At 30.1% G+C, this 21,769-nt stretch overlaps 1 protein-coding gene across 2 annotated transcripts; it reads right to left on the reverse strand.

Moving 5' to 3' along the window:
• Positions 1–4,007: 4,007 nt before the first annotated feature.
• On the reverse strand, positions 4,008–20,723 carry LOC148312443 (uncharacterized). 2 transcript variants are annotated; one of them, XM_088277289.1, is made up of 4 exons: positions 20,478–20,723; positions 14,746–16,163; positions 11,889–11,945; positions 4,008–4,433 (listed from the first exon to the last, which is right to left on the reverse strand). In XM_088277289.1, the coding sequence occupies exons 2-4, from the start codon at positions 16,161–16,163 to the stop codon at positions 4,235–4,237; spliced, it is 1,674 nt and encodes a 557-aa protein (XP_088133415.1). In that variant the 5' UTR covers positions 20,478–20,723; the 3' UTR covers positions 4,008–4,234. The 2 variants fall into 2 exon arrangements, with proteins under 2 accessions (XP_088133415.1, XP_088133416.1); XM_088277290.1 differs by lacking the exon at positions 11,889–11,945 and having other exon boundaries at positions 4,123–4,433; positions 20,478–20,708.
• Positions 20,724–21,769: the final 1,046 nt, after the last annotated feature.

A 21,769-nucleotide genomic window follows, 5' to 3' on the forward strand; every position in this document is an offset into this window, starting at 1 on the left:
ATTTAATGTTTGAATGCAGTATAAAACCTAAGGGAGTACCTAAACGCGAAATGGAATATTTGCATAGCTTATTTCTCTCCGCGAGCAATTATTTGAAAATAAACAAAACATTAAATTTATGGTTAAATAGATAAATAAAATAAACCAAATAACTTAATTTACAAAATATTTTATCAAATTATGTATAAGCTAAAATAATAAAATGAAAAGGATATTATCTGGCGTTTCTCATGTATGTGATTATAATCCAGGATTCCGACTTCACATACAAATGAAAAATAGTTTCTGCTCAATAAAAAGCTTCTTAATCTCAGCAATAGATGTCAAGCAATAGTGAAAATTCTAGAGATTCAAGTACCTACAATGTTTCGAAATTGGATCATATATATAGAATTTCCAAGAATTTGAGTAGTGTGGTTGTCAATCATGGGTAGAATTGGTCAATGTTACACGTATGTAATACTTAAACCAGCCTATGACGGTCACAAGCCCCGTTAATGTCCAGACTTCCATATTCTTCTTTATCTGTGTAGAGATGTCAAAAAATAATTTGAAAAATTTCATTGATTAACGTTTTATGTTTTTCAAATCAAATGCTAAGCATTGGCAAATTGTTCAAAATTCAATCACAAACAATTGGAAAGAATGATAGGAAACGAAGATATGAGGAAGAGAAATATGTTGCAAACGCTCAGACCAATTGAAAACTAATCTTTCTTGAATCCATCCACCTTCAATTGATAGGAATTGAACCCTCCACGCCAATTTCGCAGTCGAGCGCCTACCCAACTACGTAACGGCGTACGTCGAATGTTGCTGCAGAATACTATCAATAAGTCAGTACTTTAATTTAAATTTCCCTCTCACTTAATGATATAAGATCTAAATTTGTGTCCTAACAATAGTTTAAAGTTTACAAATGTTCGCGTTATATGTAAGTTGTAATTATTTTATAAACCTAAATTTCACAAAGCAAATTTGTTTAATTTATTGTTGAATTATGATTTAAATGAAGATTAGTGTTATATTTTTGTAAATAAAGGTACAAATTGAATAATATTTAAAAAAAAAACTTTCATTACATTTTTGTAATTATTCGACTTTAGTAATTTTATAACTTTGTTCTCAAAATAAATTAAAATTCATATGTTATTAATTTGAGAACTGAAATAATTTAATTTGAAATAACGTAATCATTATCTATAAATACTTTCCATAAATACTTGAAGTATTAAATCTAGATCTTTACCTAATTGCTTTGATTTTCGAATTGAAATTGGCTTTTGGCTTATCATGGGATTTTCTTATTGAATACTTTTTTTAATGTTAAAAAAATCAAGTTATTAAAACTTTTGACGTTAGTAAGATGGTATTTACATAAGACTTTTTTTTATGAAAAAATTAATGAAAATAATCCACAAAATGTATTTACTATATATTTTTACGGAGGTTTGTTAAAAACGTCAGAAAATTAACTCAAACAATTTGTCACACCAGTTTTTCAATTGATTTTTCAATATAAACAAAAATACGGTATTATATACATACGGTTATGTATGAGAAAATAAACATGCCTTTTTGTACATGTTTTAATGTATAATTTTGTAACACAATATATATAAGTAAACGAAAAAATGAATAATGTCTCACAAAAAAACGTTTTTCAATTATTATTTACGAGTAATTATTTGCGTTTTTTTACGAAGTTACGAAACTATTACTAAAAAGTAAACATTCTGTAGAAATACGTTTTTAAAAATCATTTTTAGAGTCAAAGAGGTTTATAAAAAAACTATGATACTGCCATTGTTGACAGTTATATAATTATAAAAGTATTTTGTCAAAAGACCGGGGATTTTGATGAGTATCTCTCTGTTTTCTGAGTTTTTTTTAGTTTAAACACAATGAATGGCTGTGTCGACATCCACGCACGCAAAAATACTATAATTGCTATTTAGGTCGTGTATTTCGCCATCCGATTGTATGGGTGCCCATATATAATTATGGTTTATGGTAGGATGTGACGTTTATTATGATTCACCAATACTTGATGTGGCGAAATTTGCAGAGTTGCAAAACAGAAGGAAAATTATGTACATAATTTTACTGGAAAAATCTATTGATAAGCTTTTTTAAATACTTGTTTTCTTTAACAATTATTCTTCTTCTTCTTCTTGTTATAGTCCTTGCGGCCTGTTTTTAAGAGGGATTAGCCTCCTGCGACGTCGATTCCCAGCTATCGACCCATCTCTTTGGTGGTCTGCCCGGGTGTCGCCTACCATGGGGTTGGCCGTACAGTGTGATTTTAGGGGAGTCTGGATGGTTCCATTCTCCTCACATGCGCATACCATTGTCTCCTTCGTTGCCTTCCCCACCTAACGACATCTTCGATCACTCATATTTCCCTGATCCTGGGATTTCTGATTCCATCTCGAAGACTATTGCCTGTTGTGCTTCTTAGAGTCTTCATTTCTGACACTCTAAGCGCGTTTTTTGTGGCAGCGGTGTCTGCTCTACTTTCGATTCCATACGTCATGATGGGTCGGACACAAGTTGTGTAGATCTTGATTTTGCTGCCGATCATCTCAGGGTTGTTCCATTATTTTTAACAATTATTCATTATTTTTATTATTATAACTAAATTGTACAATAAAATTTGTATTTGAAGCACTAACTTTAAATTTTATAATTTAAATATAACTTTGTCTTTGTATATTATTATAGTATTAATCTGTCTTCATAAAGCAGAGGTTAGCTTCGAAACCGGTAGATATTATAATTAAGTTATACTAAAATATTTATAGTGATTTTAAATTAATGTTACATTTTAATTAAAAATTGTATCACTTGTCTGATGATGTCATTAATGTTGAAACCCAATAACTGGTTAAATAAAATAAATGAGAAAAAAACTGCTTACACTGTGCTTTATTTTTATTTATATAATGAAGTTCCATTGAGGCATGCGAGTAAAAAACACATACATGATTTTCTAAAATACTATTTTGTTCATCCTGTTTTTCTCATTAATACTATTTAAAAAATCCATATTTCTTTTATAGAACCACATATGTACTTTCTATGTGTTATTTAATAAATATATCCTTGTACAATAAGTCTATGAAAAAGAAATGTCTATAAAAATACTAGGGAAATATTTAAGCGGCATTTAATCGAAACGATTTAACAAAATATAAAAAATGCATTTCATGGACATTAGTTATGATTTACAGTAAAATCATCATTGTTATCATCATTAATCTTATTTGACACAAAAAAGACGAGTATTAAATACAAAAATATCTTTATTATTATTCGTTACAAGAAGTTAAATCACAAAAATACACTACGCAATTATAAAACACAGAAAATCAATTAAATATAAATACAAATTTGAAGGACAATTTAAATCTTTGGTACAAATTTATTTGAAATACTTATTTGTCTCTTCTCCTGTACATTTAACATTGCATATTTTAATATACATATGATTCCTCATTATGTGTATATAAAAACATAAGTTTTCTATTTTGGGGTGTCAACAATTGTACATAAATGTAAATAAACAAATGCTAAGCGATTACAAAACAGAAGATCAACCTACTAATATTTTTAAAGATAAATTTTAATATAATGTTCTAAAAAATAGTAATTATATTATCAATTAGAGGGTTAAGTTCTGTTTTGTTCATTTCAGAAATACATGCATTCATTTCTGCTTTTACTTTTTCGATTATTAACTAAGTAGTACTTAAAAAAAGGGAATTAAAAATTAGCTTACGGATAAATGTATTGTTTAACACGTATACATAAAAAAAACATCATTTAAAGAAGAGAAAACTGTGGTCAATCGATTCCAAAATGAGATCGAGAGTTACGATTATAATATTTAATTTGAATTCTTCACAACTCAAACATTTTGAAAAAAGGAGATATTAATTTAAAATAATGTAAATAAAATAATTACAAAAAAGCATTTTAAAGTTCGTGGAAATTTTTTATGTGGATTTTTTTTCTTATTTGAAAATAATGTATGTTTTGATAATTTAATCAGCTCTTAGTGGGAAACATATATAAAAATAGGATGAGATAATTTCCATTGAACCCTTTCCCAAATAAAACGACTCAAATTAGGTTGACAGTTTTGAGAGTGTGTAGCTGTTTGAGATGATTCAAAAGAAAAAATGATAGATCATCTACAAACGTTAAAATTTAACTCAGTTGCAAAGAATGTTTATGAATCTTTTTTTTCGGGGATTGGAGTAGTTTCATCATTTTTCTGCTCCCCTTGGTCCTTGTTTTGGTTGTGATCTTGGCTATCTTCCGGGGTCCTGTCATTCATCGCGGGAGTTGATTTCTCAGCTGAGGGGCGGTCGTAGAGGTAGTCTGGTCGAAGAGGGGGGGCGGGTCTTCTCCACCCACTGCCTGGATTGCTACGAGGGCAGAAAGAAGATTACTGCAGTTAGTTATGATGTTTTCAATCAGGCAGATGAAGAAATTGGTAAAATTTTGCAGATATACAACAAGTAATTTACATCATATTTGAAGTGAAAAATATCCATTTTTAATTGATGTATTACTTAGTAAATACCACTTTTTCTTAAAATCTACTGTGACACGTGTTTCGATGCATTCCGCATAATTTTCAAACACCGTATTTTACCACAAAGTGACTGCCGAATCAATTATTGAAAAAATGAAAAATACCCTTTTGAACGTAGATTAATCGTCGCACGAAAACAACTATAGAAAATGAATGCTGGAAGTTTAAATATAAAAATAGAACACTTACTATAGATGTTTTCATCAACAAGTTAAAATCATCAGGTTATTCGACAAGGTCCAAATTAATAAATTTTTGAATTTCAAAATCATATTTATAATTTTTTTTTAAAGAACAGATTTTTTTATTATTACTTTAAATTTTAAAGAAAAACCTTATATTCAATTTTTGAATTTAATACTATGGGAGCCATTTCCGAATTCAAACGCTGTCCATTATAATTAGTTCCAGTTATTCCTTTTCGACATTGTAGCTTTTGCAGCAATCTAACAATGTTCATTTTCAGGAATAATTTAGTACTAAAGGATATTAATCGTTGAAATTTAGCTTAAATAAAGGGAATCGGCTATTTTTATCATTTTAAAAATACATATTTTCCCCCAATATGTATAGACTGACATACATGCTTATTGTTTATTAATATGGCAATTAATTTTCCCCATTTTGCGGGAATTTGTTCAAAATAAATCGTTTACCCAATACGCAGTCCTTTGTACTGAGCCAATTAAATTCATTCAAGGATATTATTAATGACGATATTTCGAGATTTTAAATATACATCCTCACAATCATATTTTACATTATTATTATGGGCCGTTGTAGACGTACCTACTAACAAATTATTAATTGGTCAGCGTATTGGGTTTATAACAGGGGTGAAATACTTTTACTATTTACAACATTTTGAGTGTGTCCAAATACTTGTTCACAAAATCTGGATTATCTCCAATTACAGGAGTTATTTTCATATTATTTTTTGACATCTCATCAAAGATGAAGAAGAATATGGAAGTCATGTGTGTGATTATAATCCAGGATTCGGATCTCACATACTAATATAAGAGTTTCTGCTTAATAAAAAGCTTCTTTACATCTCACCAATAGATGTCTCTAGTGAAGTTCTAGTGATTCATGAACAAGGTTTCTAAATTGGTTTATATATATATAGAACTTCCAAGAATTTGAGTAGTGTGGTTGTCAATAATGGGTAGAATTGGTGAATGTTACACGTGTGTAAAGTGATCACTTAAACCAGCCTATGACGGTCGTAAGCCCCGTAAATGTCCAGACTTCCATATTCTTCTTCATCTTTGATGAGATGTCAAAAAATAATACTTTTACTATTATTTTAATTTTATTGTTTTGAAACAACAAGCTTTCCCGCTCATTTTTATATTGTTCTGTACCTCGTTTTGTAAAAAAAATACCATATAATACACGTTTTTATGTAATAAAGTAACAAGTATCTAGTTTAAAAAGGTAAAATGAATAAATTATTAACAAAACCTAATGTAAGTCAAACAGTTTTAATTTTTTCATTAATATAAAGCGATTGTGAGTGCAAAAAGTTAAAAGAAGAAATAAAATCGTGGTTTACCATGTAAAACTTGACTTGAACAAAAAAATATATATATTTTACACGTGTTGCTAGCTGAATTTGAAATGCATTTCGATTTGAACGGAAAATATTTGGCGCGATATTTAGTATACAGTTATGAAAATGAAATTTGTTTCCTGTAAAACTTTCAGCGGTTATCACTGAAATATATTGCATTTTATTGTAACGCATTTTTAAAATACCAAAAAATTGTGGATATAAATGTGTTTATTTAAACCTAATATTTGAAATACAATCGTTTTACAAAACGGACAAAGAATATTATATTACTCGTACAATAAAAAACGTTTTTCACTGGTAAGTACTTTTGTAAATCATATTTAAATCAAAACCAAATGTTGCACTTGCTGCCTTACGGTGTTTGAAAATTATGCGGAACGTTAAATTAAAATTGGATAGATTTTACCGCAAAGTGACTACCGAAATCGTTAATGAAATAAAATACCGTCATTGTGAAAATATATCATGAAAAAATATTATCATTAAATTGGTCATTTTTACTTTTACCTAAATTATATATTATAGTTTCCATTTCACCGTAGTACAAGGGAAATAAATGGGAACGTATTATTTTGAGGCATGCTCGCTGTGCTATTTCGTCATAAAAATAACAATTTGAATAATCATAATATCCGGTCGATGTATTTATTTCATTTCACCAGTTGAATTGCGTAGGTTGTCACGGTGAGGGAATCTATTGAAATATTCAATTATTTTATCCAATACTAATATAGTCGTATATTCAACGGACGCTGGGTAAAATACCGTTTTTCGATACATAACGGTAAAAATTTCACAAATTCGTTGACATGTCATTTATTTTGCATCCGCCTATTGTGAGAACGCGATTTATCATACCTACTAGAGGATATTGAATGTTTCGGGAACGTAATAAGCGACGTCATGAGGTCAAATGTAATAATTAAACGAATTAAAGAAAAATATAACATTTGGAATATATCCAAATACTTATTCACAAATTAGGATTATCTCCAATTAGGAGATAATCCAAATTTATTAATCCTAAAACGTTATTTTGGACATCTCAACATATGTAGGTGAAGAAGAATATGGAAGCCTAGGTGTTTACGGGGCATGTGACCTACGTATCATAGTTTGGATAAAATATCAATTTACACTAGTGAAAAATTATTAAAACTATTTTACCCATGATTGATACATGCTTCCATAATCTTCTTTATCTATGATGAGATGTCAAAAAAATTGTAAAAACAACTCCTTAGTGGAGAAAACCCAGATTTGTGAACAAGTATTTGGACATACTCAAAATGTTGTGAATTAAAATAAACTACATATGTATTGATTTTGCATTAACTTTAACACAAGACGACGATTTTCATTTCAAATTTTAATACTTATTTAAAAACATTTATTTAAAGACTACTAGTTCTGAGAACTACAAATGATCAACAGGTGAAAATACAAACCGTTTGTATTTTCCGTATGTAGTTTGTATTATCACCTGTCACTTCGTAACTTAATTTATAACCAAACTCTTATAGTCTAAACGTAGACAAGTTAAAATAACTATTATCCTCTTAGAAACATGATGCTTACAAAGATAGGTACAAAATAATGCCCATAACTGAATAATGAAACTTTTTCTTTTATTTCACTTAAATATAAAAATAAAACACTTTTGTGAGACCACTTTTGAGTTCATTTATGACTAGCCTCGAGAACAACACAAGTGTTCATCATTTTATGTATTTTCTTATAAACGAGATCAACTAGTTCTTAAAATCAGTCGTATTTACGTGAATATACTTTTGATATACTATAAATATACTATAAATGTAGTAAAATAAGTGTTTTATTAAAAAAATATACAAATCATTTAATTCTACAAATTTAATAACAAATAAATAAATTATGTAATGTATTTCAAATGTTTAAAATATTATGGAATATAAAAATAGCATGTGAGTTGTTGTAAAACAGGAATTTTTAAAGCAACTCACTCTAAAATAATTAAAAACTGCCTTTGGATTTTCAAACTATAACCAAAAGATAATAATAAATATGACTTAATCGAAAATATAACGAGGTCTCAGAATGAAAGAACTCAAATGGAAAGTCAAATGAGATAAGAAAGTAATTTGAAATTAAACTGGCTAAGCCGTATTTTTTCTAAGAAGTACAAATTATTTGGATACATTTTCTTCGAAATATAATTTTACAAACAAGAGAAAACGGCTTAAATTTTTTACGCTTAGTCATAATTGAAAATTGTTTTGAAGTATTAGAAATTCATACAATTTTTTTCGTACAAAATTATTTATGTAATACGTTCTAAGAACTAATATTTCTGAACGAGAATTCCTTGATTAGTTTTTGTTATAATAATCTTTCGGAAAATATTTTGGGATTTAGCAGGAGGAATATTTTGTGTAGATGTAATATCACACAAAGAAGATAATTGAAAACAAGGATCCATTTTTATAATATAACGCTTCAATTTATAGTAAAGTAAACCCTCGATATAACGGACCTATATTTAACGAATTTCGGATATTATGGACAAAAAATCAGGAAAAATGTACAAAAAATAAATAAAAGGATCTGTTTATATTACATGCTCTGAAAAGTGCAGCCGCATTTAAACAATTTTTAGCGGCCATGATAATCAAGGATGCAAGGAAGCAAACAAAACTTAATTCTTTTTTCAAAGCAACTGAAACCGAAATTAAGTGCGTCGACATCAAACAGCGACATCACTTCACGACGAGTGTCCTAAGACAATAAATAGAATTTTATTCACTTTATAAAATAAAATAAAACTTTGTTTTAACCACTTTTTATTGATACACTTTAACCGGTTTCGACAAGAACCTTGTCATCCTCAGGGTTTATGTAATAATTCTAAAACGTTGAAATACTCAAAGTTAGGTTATAGTTAATTACCCTTCCCTTACGATACCAAAAACTTCCACGTAAGAAATGTTACATTTAAGTTTTGTACTGGTACTTATTGGTGGAACAGCATTTTATATAATAAAATAACAAACTCAGTATGTAGTACACAGTATGTATGCACAAAGTATCTGCAAGAATCATTCAAGAAAATAATTTTATTTGTGTTTTGTGTTATTTATGTATATCTAAATACAGTATTCATATTTTCAAATTACTTTTTTGAATACCTTTTTTATTTTTATTTTTTAACTGACTTTTGGCATCCTTAACGGACACCCTCTGCCTCTAATTAGTCCGTTATATCGAAGTTTTACTATACATTTTAATTGGGTTAAAATGATTACATTTGAAGAATAATAAGATTAAATATTAAATAACTTCAAATTACAGTCATAGAGGTTTTCTGATCAAGCTAATGAAGATAATTTGATACAAACTTTTAATTCAATTTGTACTGTAATGGAGCTTAATACAAAGTTATAAAACTATCCAACAAAAGGCGTTCCAGCTGTTGTAAGGATTTATAATTAAGCTCGCACCGGGCTCCAAAATACCCCATCCAAGAGAATAAAAACAAATGAAATTGCGTCCTGGATATCGTAATTCCCAGTGATTGCTGATAATTTGGTGTAAGGGTTCCAAAAGGGTCCGAAAATACTGAAAACACAATCTAGGCGCAGGTCGTCGGCAGAATCAAAAAGGGTCGTAAATAGAGTAATCATTGATATCGAGAGAATTTATAGGACACTGGATGCTGATAAGAGCTCCGCACATACATATATTAGAAAACACTTAAGGTGGGCTTATTTCAAATCGACGAGTTTTATCTAAGAAAGAAACGCTTTTTTTAAGATAAACGTTTGTTCTTTCGAGCATGTAGCTCACTCCTTTCAAGAACGTCATAAATCAAAAATCGACAATTTTCAGTTGTGCATGTTTTCGGAATGCCCTGAAAATATACTATATCCCAGCAAAAGAGCCATATTTTTAACTTAGTATTTACCCGCTACAGGGCAGAAAATGTTGTTTTTGCATTTTGAAGAAAATGTATTGTACATATAATTATTTTTTATAAATATAATAAAAAATTTTCAAATGGAGAAAAAACCTTCAGGTTTTACCTAAAAAGATCTGTTGCACAGTAAAAAGTTCAATAAGTGGCTTGATATTTATTTTTAATAGATTGTATTATATTTTTAAACTTTAAAAACTTTCTCCTGAAAAATCAAGTTTTTTGATTTTTGACGTTCTTGAAAGGAGTGAGCGATGTGTCAGCATTCGAGTAATATCTTAGAGAATTTCAAGAAAATTTTCATTATGGTTGAAATACGATCGGAAAAAAATTTCATTTGTAAAACCATCACAAGTACGCTAGATTAAAAACATATCTCTTGAAATATAAAAGGTTTATGTGAACGGAAAAAGAAAGGATTAAATGAATATTTGTATTTTTTTTCCTCTTACACTTTTTGCACCCTGCTTATAAATGCAAGGTCATGCTACGGGTAAGGGATTCTTGCACTTTTGCTATAGTGCTTTCCAGTATGCGTTATGTGGGAGTATATTTTTTTCATTAAAAGCATTGTTAACATTGAGCTTTGGTAATAAAACACCTTCCTTATCATTTATTGTTCACTTTGTGTAATGCCACTTAAAAACATTACTTATGACTACCGGTTTTAGAATAACTATTTCATCATCAAGTTAATTGTAGTCTACATTTGACCTGATGATCAAATGGTTATTCAGAAACCAGTAGTCATGTAGAGGTGGTATTAAACATTGTTAACGATGAATGTTAAGGGAAATATTTTTACTAAAAAACTATAATGATATGAGTTTTAACACAATTAATGGTACCACCTTAAAACTTATTAAAAACATATTTTAAATTATAAAATTAAACATGCTATTGAAAATATAGTAGGGTATATTAAAAGTACTATCAATCTAAAGCGCAGTGAAAAACAACTTTTTTTTATTTCCTGAAGCGCGTATTCTGAAATGGTATTAGACTGAAAAGAAATTTCAGTTTCTGAATGTTTCATGAAAGGAACAAACGGTAGTCAATTCAATGCTGAAAGCCTACAACAAAATTCTGCTCCTGAATTTACATTCAATGTAAAATGTGAATTTGTTAAACAACTCGAAGGGCGGTCGCGTCATTTATCTTGTGTCACTTTGCTCCAGATCGAGGGGTGACAAACATCAACCAACTAAAAATTAGGATGCGAGAAAATTCGTTGATTGGTCGAAAAATCGCATGGTACCAAAAACCCTCCTAAGTAAAATAATAAAAATGCTGGTTATTATAGAGTTAATTTAAGATAATTATTAAACTTCTTTTTAAATTCTCTATAAGTAAAAATAAAAGATCATCGAAAATTAAAGAAATCTCGAGTTTAACGTGTAGTGTACCATATATTGTATCTAGTAAGTTTGTTAATATTGAACATATTGTTGATATCGTTGAAAGAAAATTAATTATTTGTTATTTCTGTCATTATGTAAAAACAATTAAAAAAAATAGATTTATCAATTTTTATTATAATGCAATTCTTCTTATATAGGTATCCATTCCATCAGTATTGATATGAATTCGCACATTTTTGAAGTCTAATATTATTACAAGTTTTTGAGATAGTGTTTTTAAAACATTTTTTAATAAACTCGTGTTTACCCTAAAAAATCTATGTAAAGTAAACGTGTTAGTTTTTTTAAATTAAATTTTACTCAATCAATACAAATAAAAACTTTCAAAATACCTACATGTTTCTATCACCTTCTGCAACATCGGTCTTCAATCCAGTACTGGATGAAGGTCTTCTAAGGGTTTTTTTAAGCATTAATATATTTCTTAAAAATGTTATGTATTCAATAAATATTTATAAAGTTTTAAAATAAAATAAAAATAAAATAACATAATTGGTTGATTAATATAACCTTTCAGTTTTCTTATTTTAAAAAAAATTCAATTAAATTTCAAAAATAAAATGCTATAGGTAGTGGAGGTAGATCAATCATGATCATCAAATCGATCATGTCATTCGCCATGTTATCCGTGATTTCATGACTGTGTTACGTGAGAAAGTAACGCATGATTAATAAAAAAAACAAATTAAGTTTTTTCAAATGTACCCTCGGTACGTTAAATCTCGGTGAGAACACATTTTTGTAAATCAAAATTAAACATCCGTGTACGGTATTTTTGTAAAAGTTAAATTATTTTATACTCTCTCTTTAAAATAAATATAATAAGAAATGTTCTTACGAATTTTAAATGCCTACATATATTTCTGCCTTATAAAAGACTACAATATATATGGTGTTTATAGAAGTAGTGAATCTTTAAAAAGCTACGAATAATAATGTGTTATCTTTTTTTAAATTTATTATTAGATTAAAACCAATATTTTTAGCTTTTCCACTTTTTTATTTGACCAGCGACCGGGTTTCGTCGTTACCGACATCATCAGCATGATCAACAGCAGTTACCGACATGATGATGTCGGTAACGACGAAACCCGGTCGCTGGTCAAATAAAAAAGTGGAAAAGCTAAAAATATTGGTTTTAATCTAATAATAAATCAAAAATGCAATTCCATCACGAAGTGTCAGTGGATAATATAAATCTATTAATGTGTTATCTATTTCAAAGAAAATATATATTTTTTCACAGATTTTAAATAACTTTTCGGTGAAAATAGTTTTATTGGTATTCATGACCAAAAACAATAATAAATTTAAACGGAAATAAATAAGGCATTCAGAAAATGAAAGAATTGAATCTGAACAACCCTTGTCGCCAAAGGGGTGTATGGCTCTGTGCTACACCCATGTTCAATGTTACCATCGTGTGACATGCCAACCTGCGGTCTGTAACATTTTTGGATACACCACTGGTGATGTCGAAAGGGGCATGTTTCCCAAACATACAAGCGGAACTTCCCAAACATAACACTGGATTTTTTTGTTAATAAAATTCATGATTGTATGAATCTTTTGATGAAAATATTCAAATATTTTTTTTTCAAATAAAATTAATTAGGTGAAAAATCCAGGGGGTACAAAAAAATCATATACAATAAAAAAATAGTTTTCTTATAGAACTTAAAAAAAAAATTATACCTCCGTAGCATTGTGGTTAAGACGTTTGCCTACCATGCTAGAGATTCCGGGTTTGATTCCCGGGGGGTCAAAATAAATCATTGATTTCTTGAATCACTGATCTGAGCTGATATATGAAGCGCAAGACTGATTGCATTCAATGTATACAAAAACTATCCTATTGAATAATTAAAATGAAGAGTAAAGAAATTTTTCTATAAATGATAGTTAATTTAATCACAGAACAAATTTAAAACTGTCTGCATCTGAAATGTAAACAAGTTATCATAACAGAAGTTGTAAAGTTTATTATAAAAGCACATACTTTTCACATACATATCTTATCTACTTTAGTATGTCTTATGGAATATTTTTTTGATATCATGATAATGATTCTTAATTAGTCGATTTAAAAAAACTACCATTTTTTTACTATTTAAAATTTTTCTTTTGTATTCTACATCACTAATCTACACTTAAGTAATGTTTCAAAATTGGTCCTCTCACCCTTTAACTAATCCGGTAAATGTCACTGCTAATTATTCTAGGCGGACATAGCGTACGGAAACTGTTCGGAGCAGTTAATATCATTAACATCCCTTATACATGCAGCCGCCCTGAGAGAAATGTAGCGAGAGGTAGCGAAATAATACGCTAACTCTAATTTTATTAATTTACCAATAAAGTATGTTTAAAGCTCCGTACTGGCCCGAAGTAATAAATTATAATTAGTTACTGCAGAAAATTAATATCGAACACTTTATGAAGAAGGTAATATTAATAGTGATAAAGTATGACCCGATACTTAAAATAAAACCATAAACAACACAGTGGATGGAACTGCTCAGTAAATTTGATTAAGATTTTCATGTTTTTATTTAACTTTTTCGGTAAAATTTGGTTTTAATATCATAGAACAATTAAGATTTTAGTGTCTAAGATATTTCTAAAATCCTAAGGGAGTAACTTCGTTTAAAAATTAAAGTAGAATTAAAGAAGTTACTAGGTTTGCAAAGTATGATAAAATTACAAAAGTTATATTGTCTTTAAAATATAATAAAAATGTGGATATACATCGTCTACAAAATATAGTAAAATAAAAGAAGTTACAACGTCTACTAAATAAAGCAACAATGAAAGTAACGAAGTCTATAAAACATAATAGAATAATAGGAGTAACATCATATAGATTAATGAATTATATATTTAGAATAATGAAAGTTACAATATCTACCAAATATGACATAATAATGGAAGTTACAACGTCTACAAAATATGATAAAAATAATAAAAGTTTTACCATCTTCAAAAAAAATGTAAAATGGGAGTTTTATCGTCTTCAAAATAAAATCGAATAAAAGGAGCTACATCGTCTACAAAATATAATAGAACAATTGGGTTACAATGTCCACAAAACATAAAAGGACGTTAGAAATTACGAAGTCTAGTTTGAGGTTAGAAAATTATAAAACAAAACAAAAAGAGAATTTTATAATTGATTATGTATTTTTCAACTCACCGTTGATCACTCCAGCCACCACTTCCTGCTACTGCACCCGCGTACCAGGTACCCCCACCTCCAGTATCGCCCCTACTGCCGCCGTAGTTCCAGCTTGAAGCGTAACCCTTATCTGAATCTCCTCCCCATGTCGATGTCGCACCAACGTCTGGTCTCCCAGACGCGAAATAGTATCCCCTTCCGCCTTTGTCGAACCCAGAAGTCCCTCTGTATGTCTCATCCCAAGGTCTGAAACTCCCCTTAGAGTATCTGTCATCTACCGGCCGGTTGTCGTAACCGTACCGGTCATCGTTCCTGTCATCGGGTATATAAGGCCTAGCAGTATCATAACCACCTTGTCTGTTGCCATAGCGATCGTAAGACTGCCATCCACCACGGTCTCGATCACGGGGTCTGTCTCTTTCTGGTGGATAATAAGGTCTTCTTTCGTACCTTTCATCTTCATAAGCGGGGGCTCTATCATACCGCTCATCAGGGTAGTAGGGTCTTCGATCGTAACGATCGTCATACGCAGGTCTTCTTCTTTCATATGGATCGTCGCGTAAAGGAGGGCGGCGATTATCGTAACCATTTCCTCTATCATCATAGGGATCATAATTGCTTGGTCTGTATCGATCTCTGTCTCTATTTCTATCGTAATCTCTATCCTGATCTCTGTCTCGGTCTCTATCCCTATCCCTGTCCCTGTCTCTGTCTCTATCTCTATCCCTGTCATCGTAACGATCTCTATTTCCACCTCCTCTTCTATCTTCTTCGGGTCTACTATCATGTCGGTTGTCAAATTTTGTATCAGGCTTAGACCACCGTTTATCATCTACTCCATCGCCACTCTTATTTCTATCGCTTCCTGAAGGTCTCCCATAACCAGAATTTCTGTCATCGTTTTTATTGATTCCTTTATCGTCATGTTTATTATAACCTTTATCGTCGTATCTATTATATCCCTTGTCATCGTGTCTGGTATCCGTTTTTTTATCGTCGTTTTTGTTATATCCTCTGTCATCGTGTCTATTGCTGTCTCTATCCCTCTCATTATTGCGGTTACCATATCCCCTATCCCTGTCCTTATCACGATCGTTAGGTCGAGGTCCATATCTGTCATTTTCTGGATACCTATCTCTATCGTATCTGTCTCTATCATTTCTATCAGAAAATCGATCGTCGGCGCGACGCGGTGGCCAGTCATCACACCTCCCGCAGTTGGGGTTACTTGCTCGTGAGTTTCTCTGCACAGATGACTGACCTCCCGCATACCTAGTTATCTGAAGTTCGTTGCTTTTAGGGTTTTGAAATAAAGAAGGTGGTGCTGGCGTTGTTGTGGATATTAGTGGTACCGGTATAAATGTGTTAGCCCATACAAAATCTCCCAAAACCAGCAAAATCACTAGGATTTGGTGTCGAAATTTTTGTTCCTTCATCTGAAAAAATAATAAAAAATTCAATCCGTGTTAATGCAAACATTTGGATGCATTGAAAATGAACAACTTTCAACGATAGTCTACGTAAAAATACATAAATAGTACGATCGAGCGAATTTCTATGGCGTTCAATATTGCTATTGGAAAACGTTTACTTGGAGCGTATTTTCCATTTTCCTTTATATGAGGAAAACGTAAACTTTTCTACTACCTCGAAAATGAATGGACTCGTAATTAGCAAACAAAACCCGGAAAATGAACGCCAGCGAGTTTAGTGCTTACTGGAAATACTGCAATAAAGTTTAGGCATAAAATAATAAATAAACTTATGTTCGACGAGTGATGAAACTTTAACAAGAGCATAAGCTATATTTTTCTCTAAGTGGGTATAAAAATAGCGTCAAAATAGTTTGTGATTTATAAATTCATATTTGTAATGATTCATCTATGACTTTCAACTTGTGATCAGCCGGGCTTGAATATGTATTCCGTTTTTTTTTACTACTTATAAACTAAAAAGTCTTGAATATCAATAAAAAGTAATGTAAGGATAATACAACATTAAAAGCCAAGTCTTCCGTCAAAATTGCAGAATTTGTGAAGGGTTCAACTGCGGAAATAGTTTGGAAAAACCTAATATACTGTATTGACTTAATATATTAAAATTTTAAGTAAAGTGTGTTGAAAGCAACTTAAGTATTTACCCATGTCGAAAAATGAAAAAAAATCTCCATTCCGTTAAGACATTATAAATTTCATTCCAAATTGATAAATATTTTTAAAACTATCTTCAAACAGCTTAGAAACGAAGTTTTAATTTTACCTATATTCTATTGTGTTTATATATATATAAACCATTTTTTGGTAATACTTCAGTAACTCCATCAATAAATGATTGTAGGTTTGATCTCCAAACCCTCAATAAACCTTGTTTAATGCATGATCTTTCATCTACAGCGACAACTTACAAATTATACCATATTAAATTACACATTTTCCTACCGGTGAAATAAGAATAATGTAAGATGGCAGGCGCATATCTATAATGGTAAGACATAAATACAAAGTTGAGAAAAAATACTGAAATATTGAGGGTTAGATACAATATTTATAAACAATGATTTATTTACAACATTTTGAGTGTGTCCAAATACTTGTTCATAAAAGCTGGATGATCTCCAATTATATGAGTTATTTTCATATCAAAGATGAAAAAAAAAATGGGAGTCTGGGCATTTACGGGGCTAAATGCTCAGACGTACATATTCTTTTTCATCTTTGATGAGATGTCAAAAAATAACAATGATGTTTAAAAAAGTCAGGATATTGGTAGATAAATAAAGATACTGTCAATGTATAAAAAAAAGAGATATTCATTTTCTTAGTTACCTAGATATTAAAATCCTACCTATATAAATAAAGGTTTCAGTTCTATTTCCAATCAAATATTTCAACAGATGGAATTTTCACTTGCATGTGGATTTTTCTTTGTCACATAAGATGAATAAATGTTTCAAAATAAAGGTAATGATAGACTGTGTAGAATAGTGAATGTTTCGAGTAGGTATATAAAGTTATCACTCAATGAATGGTTTTAATTCCTGAAAATGTCCCGACTTCCGTAAACCCCTAATAATATTTATTATAATGTACCGAGCGTTTAAGCGAGAATTATTATAATGTTAAGAGGAGGGCTGATCACCTTTCCTTCATGTGTTAACGATCAAGATAACACTGCGTTTATATGATGTAGTGCCCTATGCACCATTGGGGTACGGATAAGGGTATTAAAAAATAATGCATCGAGGTCAATCCTCGAGTAATGTTAAATTTAACATATAAGAAATGTGTACTTTCTCGTTTCATTCATTTTCATTTAAGCCACAAGAGCCACAGCCACGCGTGGCCGGGTATAGCTAGTACTTAGTCATATTGGATAAAATACTTAATTTAACTAACAAACTTAATATCACGCCGCTTCCCCATAGTGGTAAGCAAATTGAATAGAACGCAATATTAATCTGTCAATGTTATCAATCTTCGCCTCTTCCACTACTAATTTTATCGATTATGGTTATCTGAGTGTACTTTTATTCATATAAATAAACCGACAGAAATAAAAGTAATTCGTCCCTCATGAATTTATTGAAGCAAAAAACTAGAAGTGGTTCTGATGATTTTCTCGACGAATCGAAATGGTATTATTTTATTGACGCGTATTTTAAAAGTAACGTCGGCGTCGGAGGAATATTAATGGGGGCCAACTGCACCAATGGCTGTCGACAGAATGGGAGGAGAGTACGTGAGAAAGGAGGTTTATTATTATTTGGATTCGAAATGGAATGCATTTGCATGCCAGAGCCGATTTACCAAAAATGGTTTCCGAATCATAAACCGATCTTACAAGCTTTTCTTGATGTTTGAAATCCTGAAATTTCAACGATTTTATGTTAATATGACTGTAAATGACAAAGCTATGAGAATATCGTAGTCGTACAGGAGAAAGTGACCAACTAACAAAACGTAAAATGTTCAGGAGGCCCCATTTAAGTCAGTTTTGCTTGGCAAGAAAATAAACATCAATGTAGTTAGTCATTTTCAACAAATCAATATATTATACTTTACAAGTTTAAAATCCTTTGGGATTTTTTCAGGGCAATATCAAGCTAGTAAGATGTCAAATAGTAATGACCACGGTTTTATAAAAAATGCACTTGGTCACTTTCTCCTGTATTACTACGATATATTGGCTGAAATTTTTTAAATGACTTAGACACTGTTATCAAAAAATATATTTATGAATATGCATATAAATTAGTGTATACTTATATCGACTCCTATACCATTTAACCGTTGGCGATGAAAGTAACAAGGGTGTGCATGCCAAATACAACAATAAAATGCCAAAAATAATAAATAATAAGAAAAAAATATCATCTCAATCGGGTAATTGAAAAAAAGGAAAAATTACCCATAAGTAACATCTCTTGCATTATATAAGTATTATTTTCCCACTAGTATCACCCATACACAGACAAATGTTGGTTTTCGGTATATTTAAAAAAAATATATTCGTAAGATAGATTTCAATATATTAATTAAGACGGGGATCTTAAAAGTACTATCTTACTAGATTGATGATTGGCAAATTTAAGAAACTGATTAATGAGTTAAGAAAAGAAGAAAAAAAACATCAATCATTGGGGCGGAGGTTGGTAAGAATCACAAACAGAAGATAATGAAAATGTAGAAAAAAGAAAATGAATCGACGAAAGAGTTGGAAAAGTAACCTTTATTTTCAATTATTCAGAATTAAGTTTTGCTACATTATTACGAAAATATTTATGAGGCGCTGATATTCAAAATTGGCATAAAATATTCATTTATATTTCGCCTTGTAATTAGGATCCATATTTTTATTGCTGCAAAGTACTAAAAAAATAATATTAAAAAAAAAACATTTAATATCTGAATCGAAAAAGTCAGATCATAAAATTTCAATTTAAAATTGCCATAAAATATTCATTATTATTTCGCTTCGTATTAAAAATGCATATTTTTATTACAACCCAGTAGTAAAAAATAATGCAAAAATGTAATATATGAATCTTAAAAGTCTGTGAATGAATTTTCATTTAAGAATAGCCCTAAAACATTTAGAAACAATTCACCGCGAATTAAAAATGCATATTTTTAAAGTTTGAATCTGATCATTAAAGAGTGTGATTTTTTTTATAAGGCTTGAAAGTTTTTGATTTAATATGAAATTATGTTATTATTTTTTTTTATTTTTGTGAATTTCGGACCACATATGTTAGAAAATTGTTAATCTAAATATTTTTTCATGTAAATATATTTCTTAGTTTTTTTGTCTTTAATGTAGTTTTAATTGTATGATTTGGATTTTTTAGTTTTTTTTCTATTTATTTGAATTTTTCTTCAAATTTGACGTTTAACCTAGCTCTGTTTTATTTATTTTGTACTATGTTTTAATGTTTCTAATGACTATGTTTTAGTTGCTTTTACTGTATTGCAAGTTTAGCTTTTTCTCATTTTTTTCTACATTAAATATCTGTCACATAAATTTCTTAAAGTAAGTTAGCTATCTAAATCTAATAGCATTTTTTTAATGTAAATATTACATCCATTAACATGTTAAGGTTTTTAATACATATATATTTTTTATCTTTTAAGGTTTTTTAAAATTGTATTGAGAATATTCTAAACGTAGCTTTATACAATATTTAAATAAATATAGCAACATGTTTTTTAGCAATGTATGAGTACTATAAAGTAATTAAAATGTGGTAATACCTTTAAGTTATTCCAAAAAACACTTATTCACGTTTTATTTTCCACCATTTTTGCACTAAATCAAACGTCTAAAGATGATGACATCCATTTCCCACACAACACATTTTTCATACACGAAAGTTTTTCATAAAAAGAGTCTAGAATATGTATCGAAATTCGATTTGAAACACCAGGAGAACACGAATGTAAGCAGTCGGGATTCTTGGCCGGATGCGCGGTCTGCCTACCGGTGTCTGCCCAACTAATGTACACCCACACCACCTCCTCGCGTTTATATGGCTCTGGTAGATTTATTCTCTCGGGCCATTGTTTTATTTATCCCCCCGTGATAATTAGGTCCGTCGGATGACCGGCGATAGAGGAGAGTACTACCTAACATAGAATGGGCTATTTAGCACTGCCGGCGTCGGAAGGGGCGGTATAATATAACGCGTAGAGCCAAGTGAACACCGACGAACATGTCATGTTCTCCTTGCCGGATGACAAATACATTCAGGAAATTTTGTAATAAAATGCGTAAAATTTAGGACTGTGAAATAACTGTTTTTTAATAATGATTGATTGCATGGCTAACTATAATTTGCTTTGTTTGAATGTCATTCATGTTTTAATGTACGTATCGTAAACACATGCGATTGATTATAATAATACATGATTAGCAATGAAAATGTACCGTAATTATATATTTTTATACAACGAAGCGGAAAATATCCAGTTTTATGACAAAATACCGGAACTCATAAATTTGTATCACCATAAGCATGAACTATTCGAAATCAAATATACAATTTTAGAATATTTATATTTTTCCACTATATGATACATGAATAACGTATACTTATGAAGGGTTCTAACAGAAACAATTTTAATTTATTGTTCTCTGATCCATCCTACATATCCAAACCATTTAAACACTCATTTCTTAATTTTATCGATAGTGCTATTTTCAGCTTTGCATTTCCTTATTTCACCATTCGAGCATCTATCATACATCGTTTTGTCGAACATTCATCCGAGAAATCTCATTTTGACAGCATTCAGAGTACTGTCATCCTTTTTGTGCCTACTGCATGCATTACTTCCATACATTAGGGTTTACTACTTAAATATTACTGATGACTACTTATCATATCTATTTTGTCCAGCTCCGTAGTGTAATGGTCACCACCCTCGGTTACTGTACTGGAGGTTCCGGGTTCGATTCCAAGGGGGGATCAAATAAATACAAGTTATTTTTCCACCCTAATATTTATTCAATATAACCCTGAACTGGTACCTTAAGCAGAGGGCTG

The sequence above is a fragment of the Brachycentrus maculatus genome, unplaced genomic scaffold, assembly GCF_059751285.1.
Source record: "Brachycentrus maculatus isolate JH-2025_06_01 unplaced genomic scaffold, ASM5975128v1 h1tg000040l, whole genome shotgun sequence".
Taxonomy (NCBI): domain Eukaryota; kingdom Metazoa; phylum Arthropoda; class Insecta; order Trichoptera; family Brachycentridae; genus Brachycentrus; species Brachycentrus maculatus.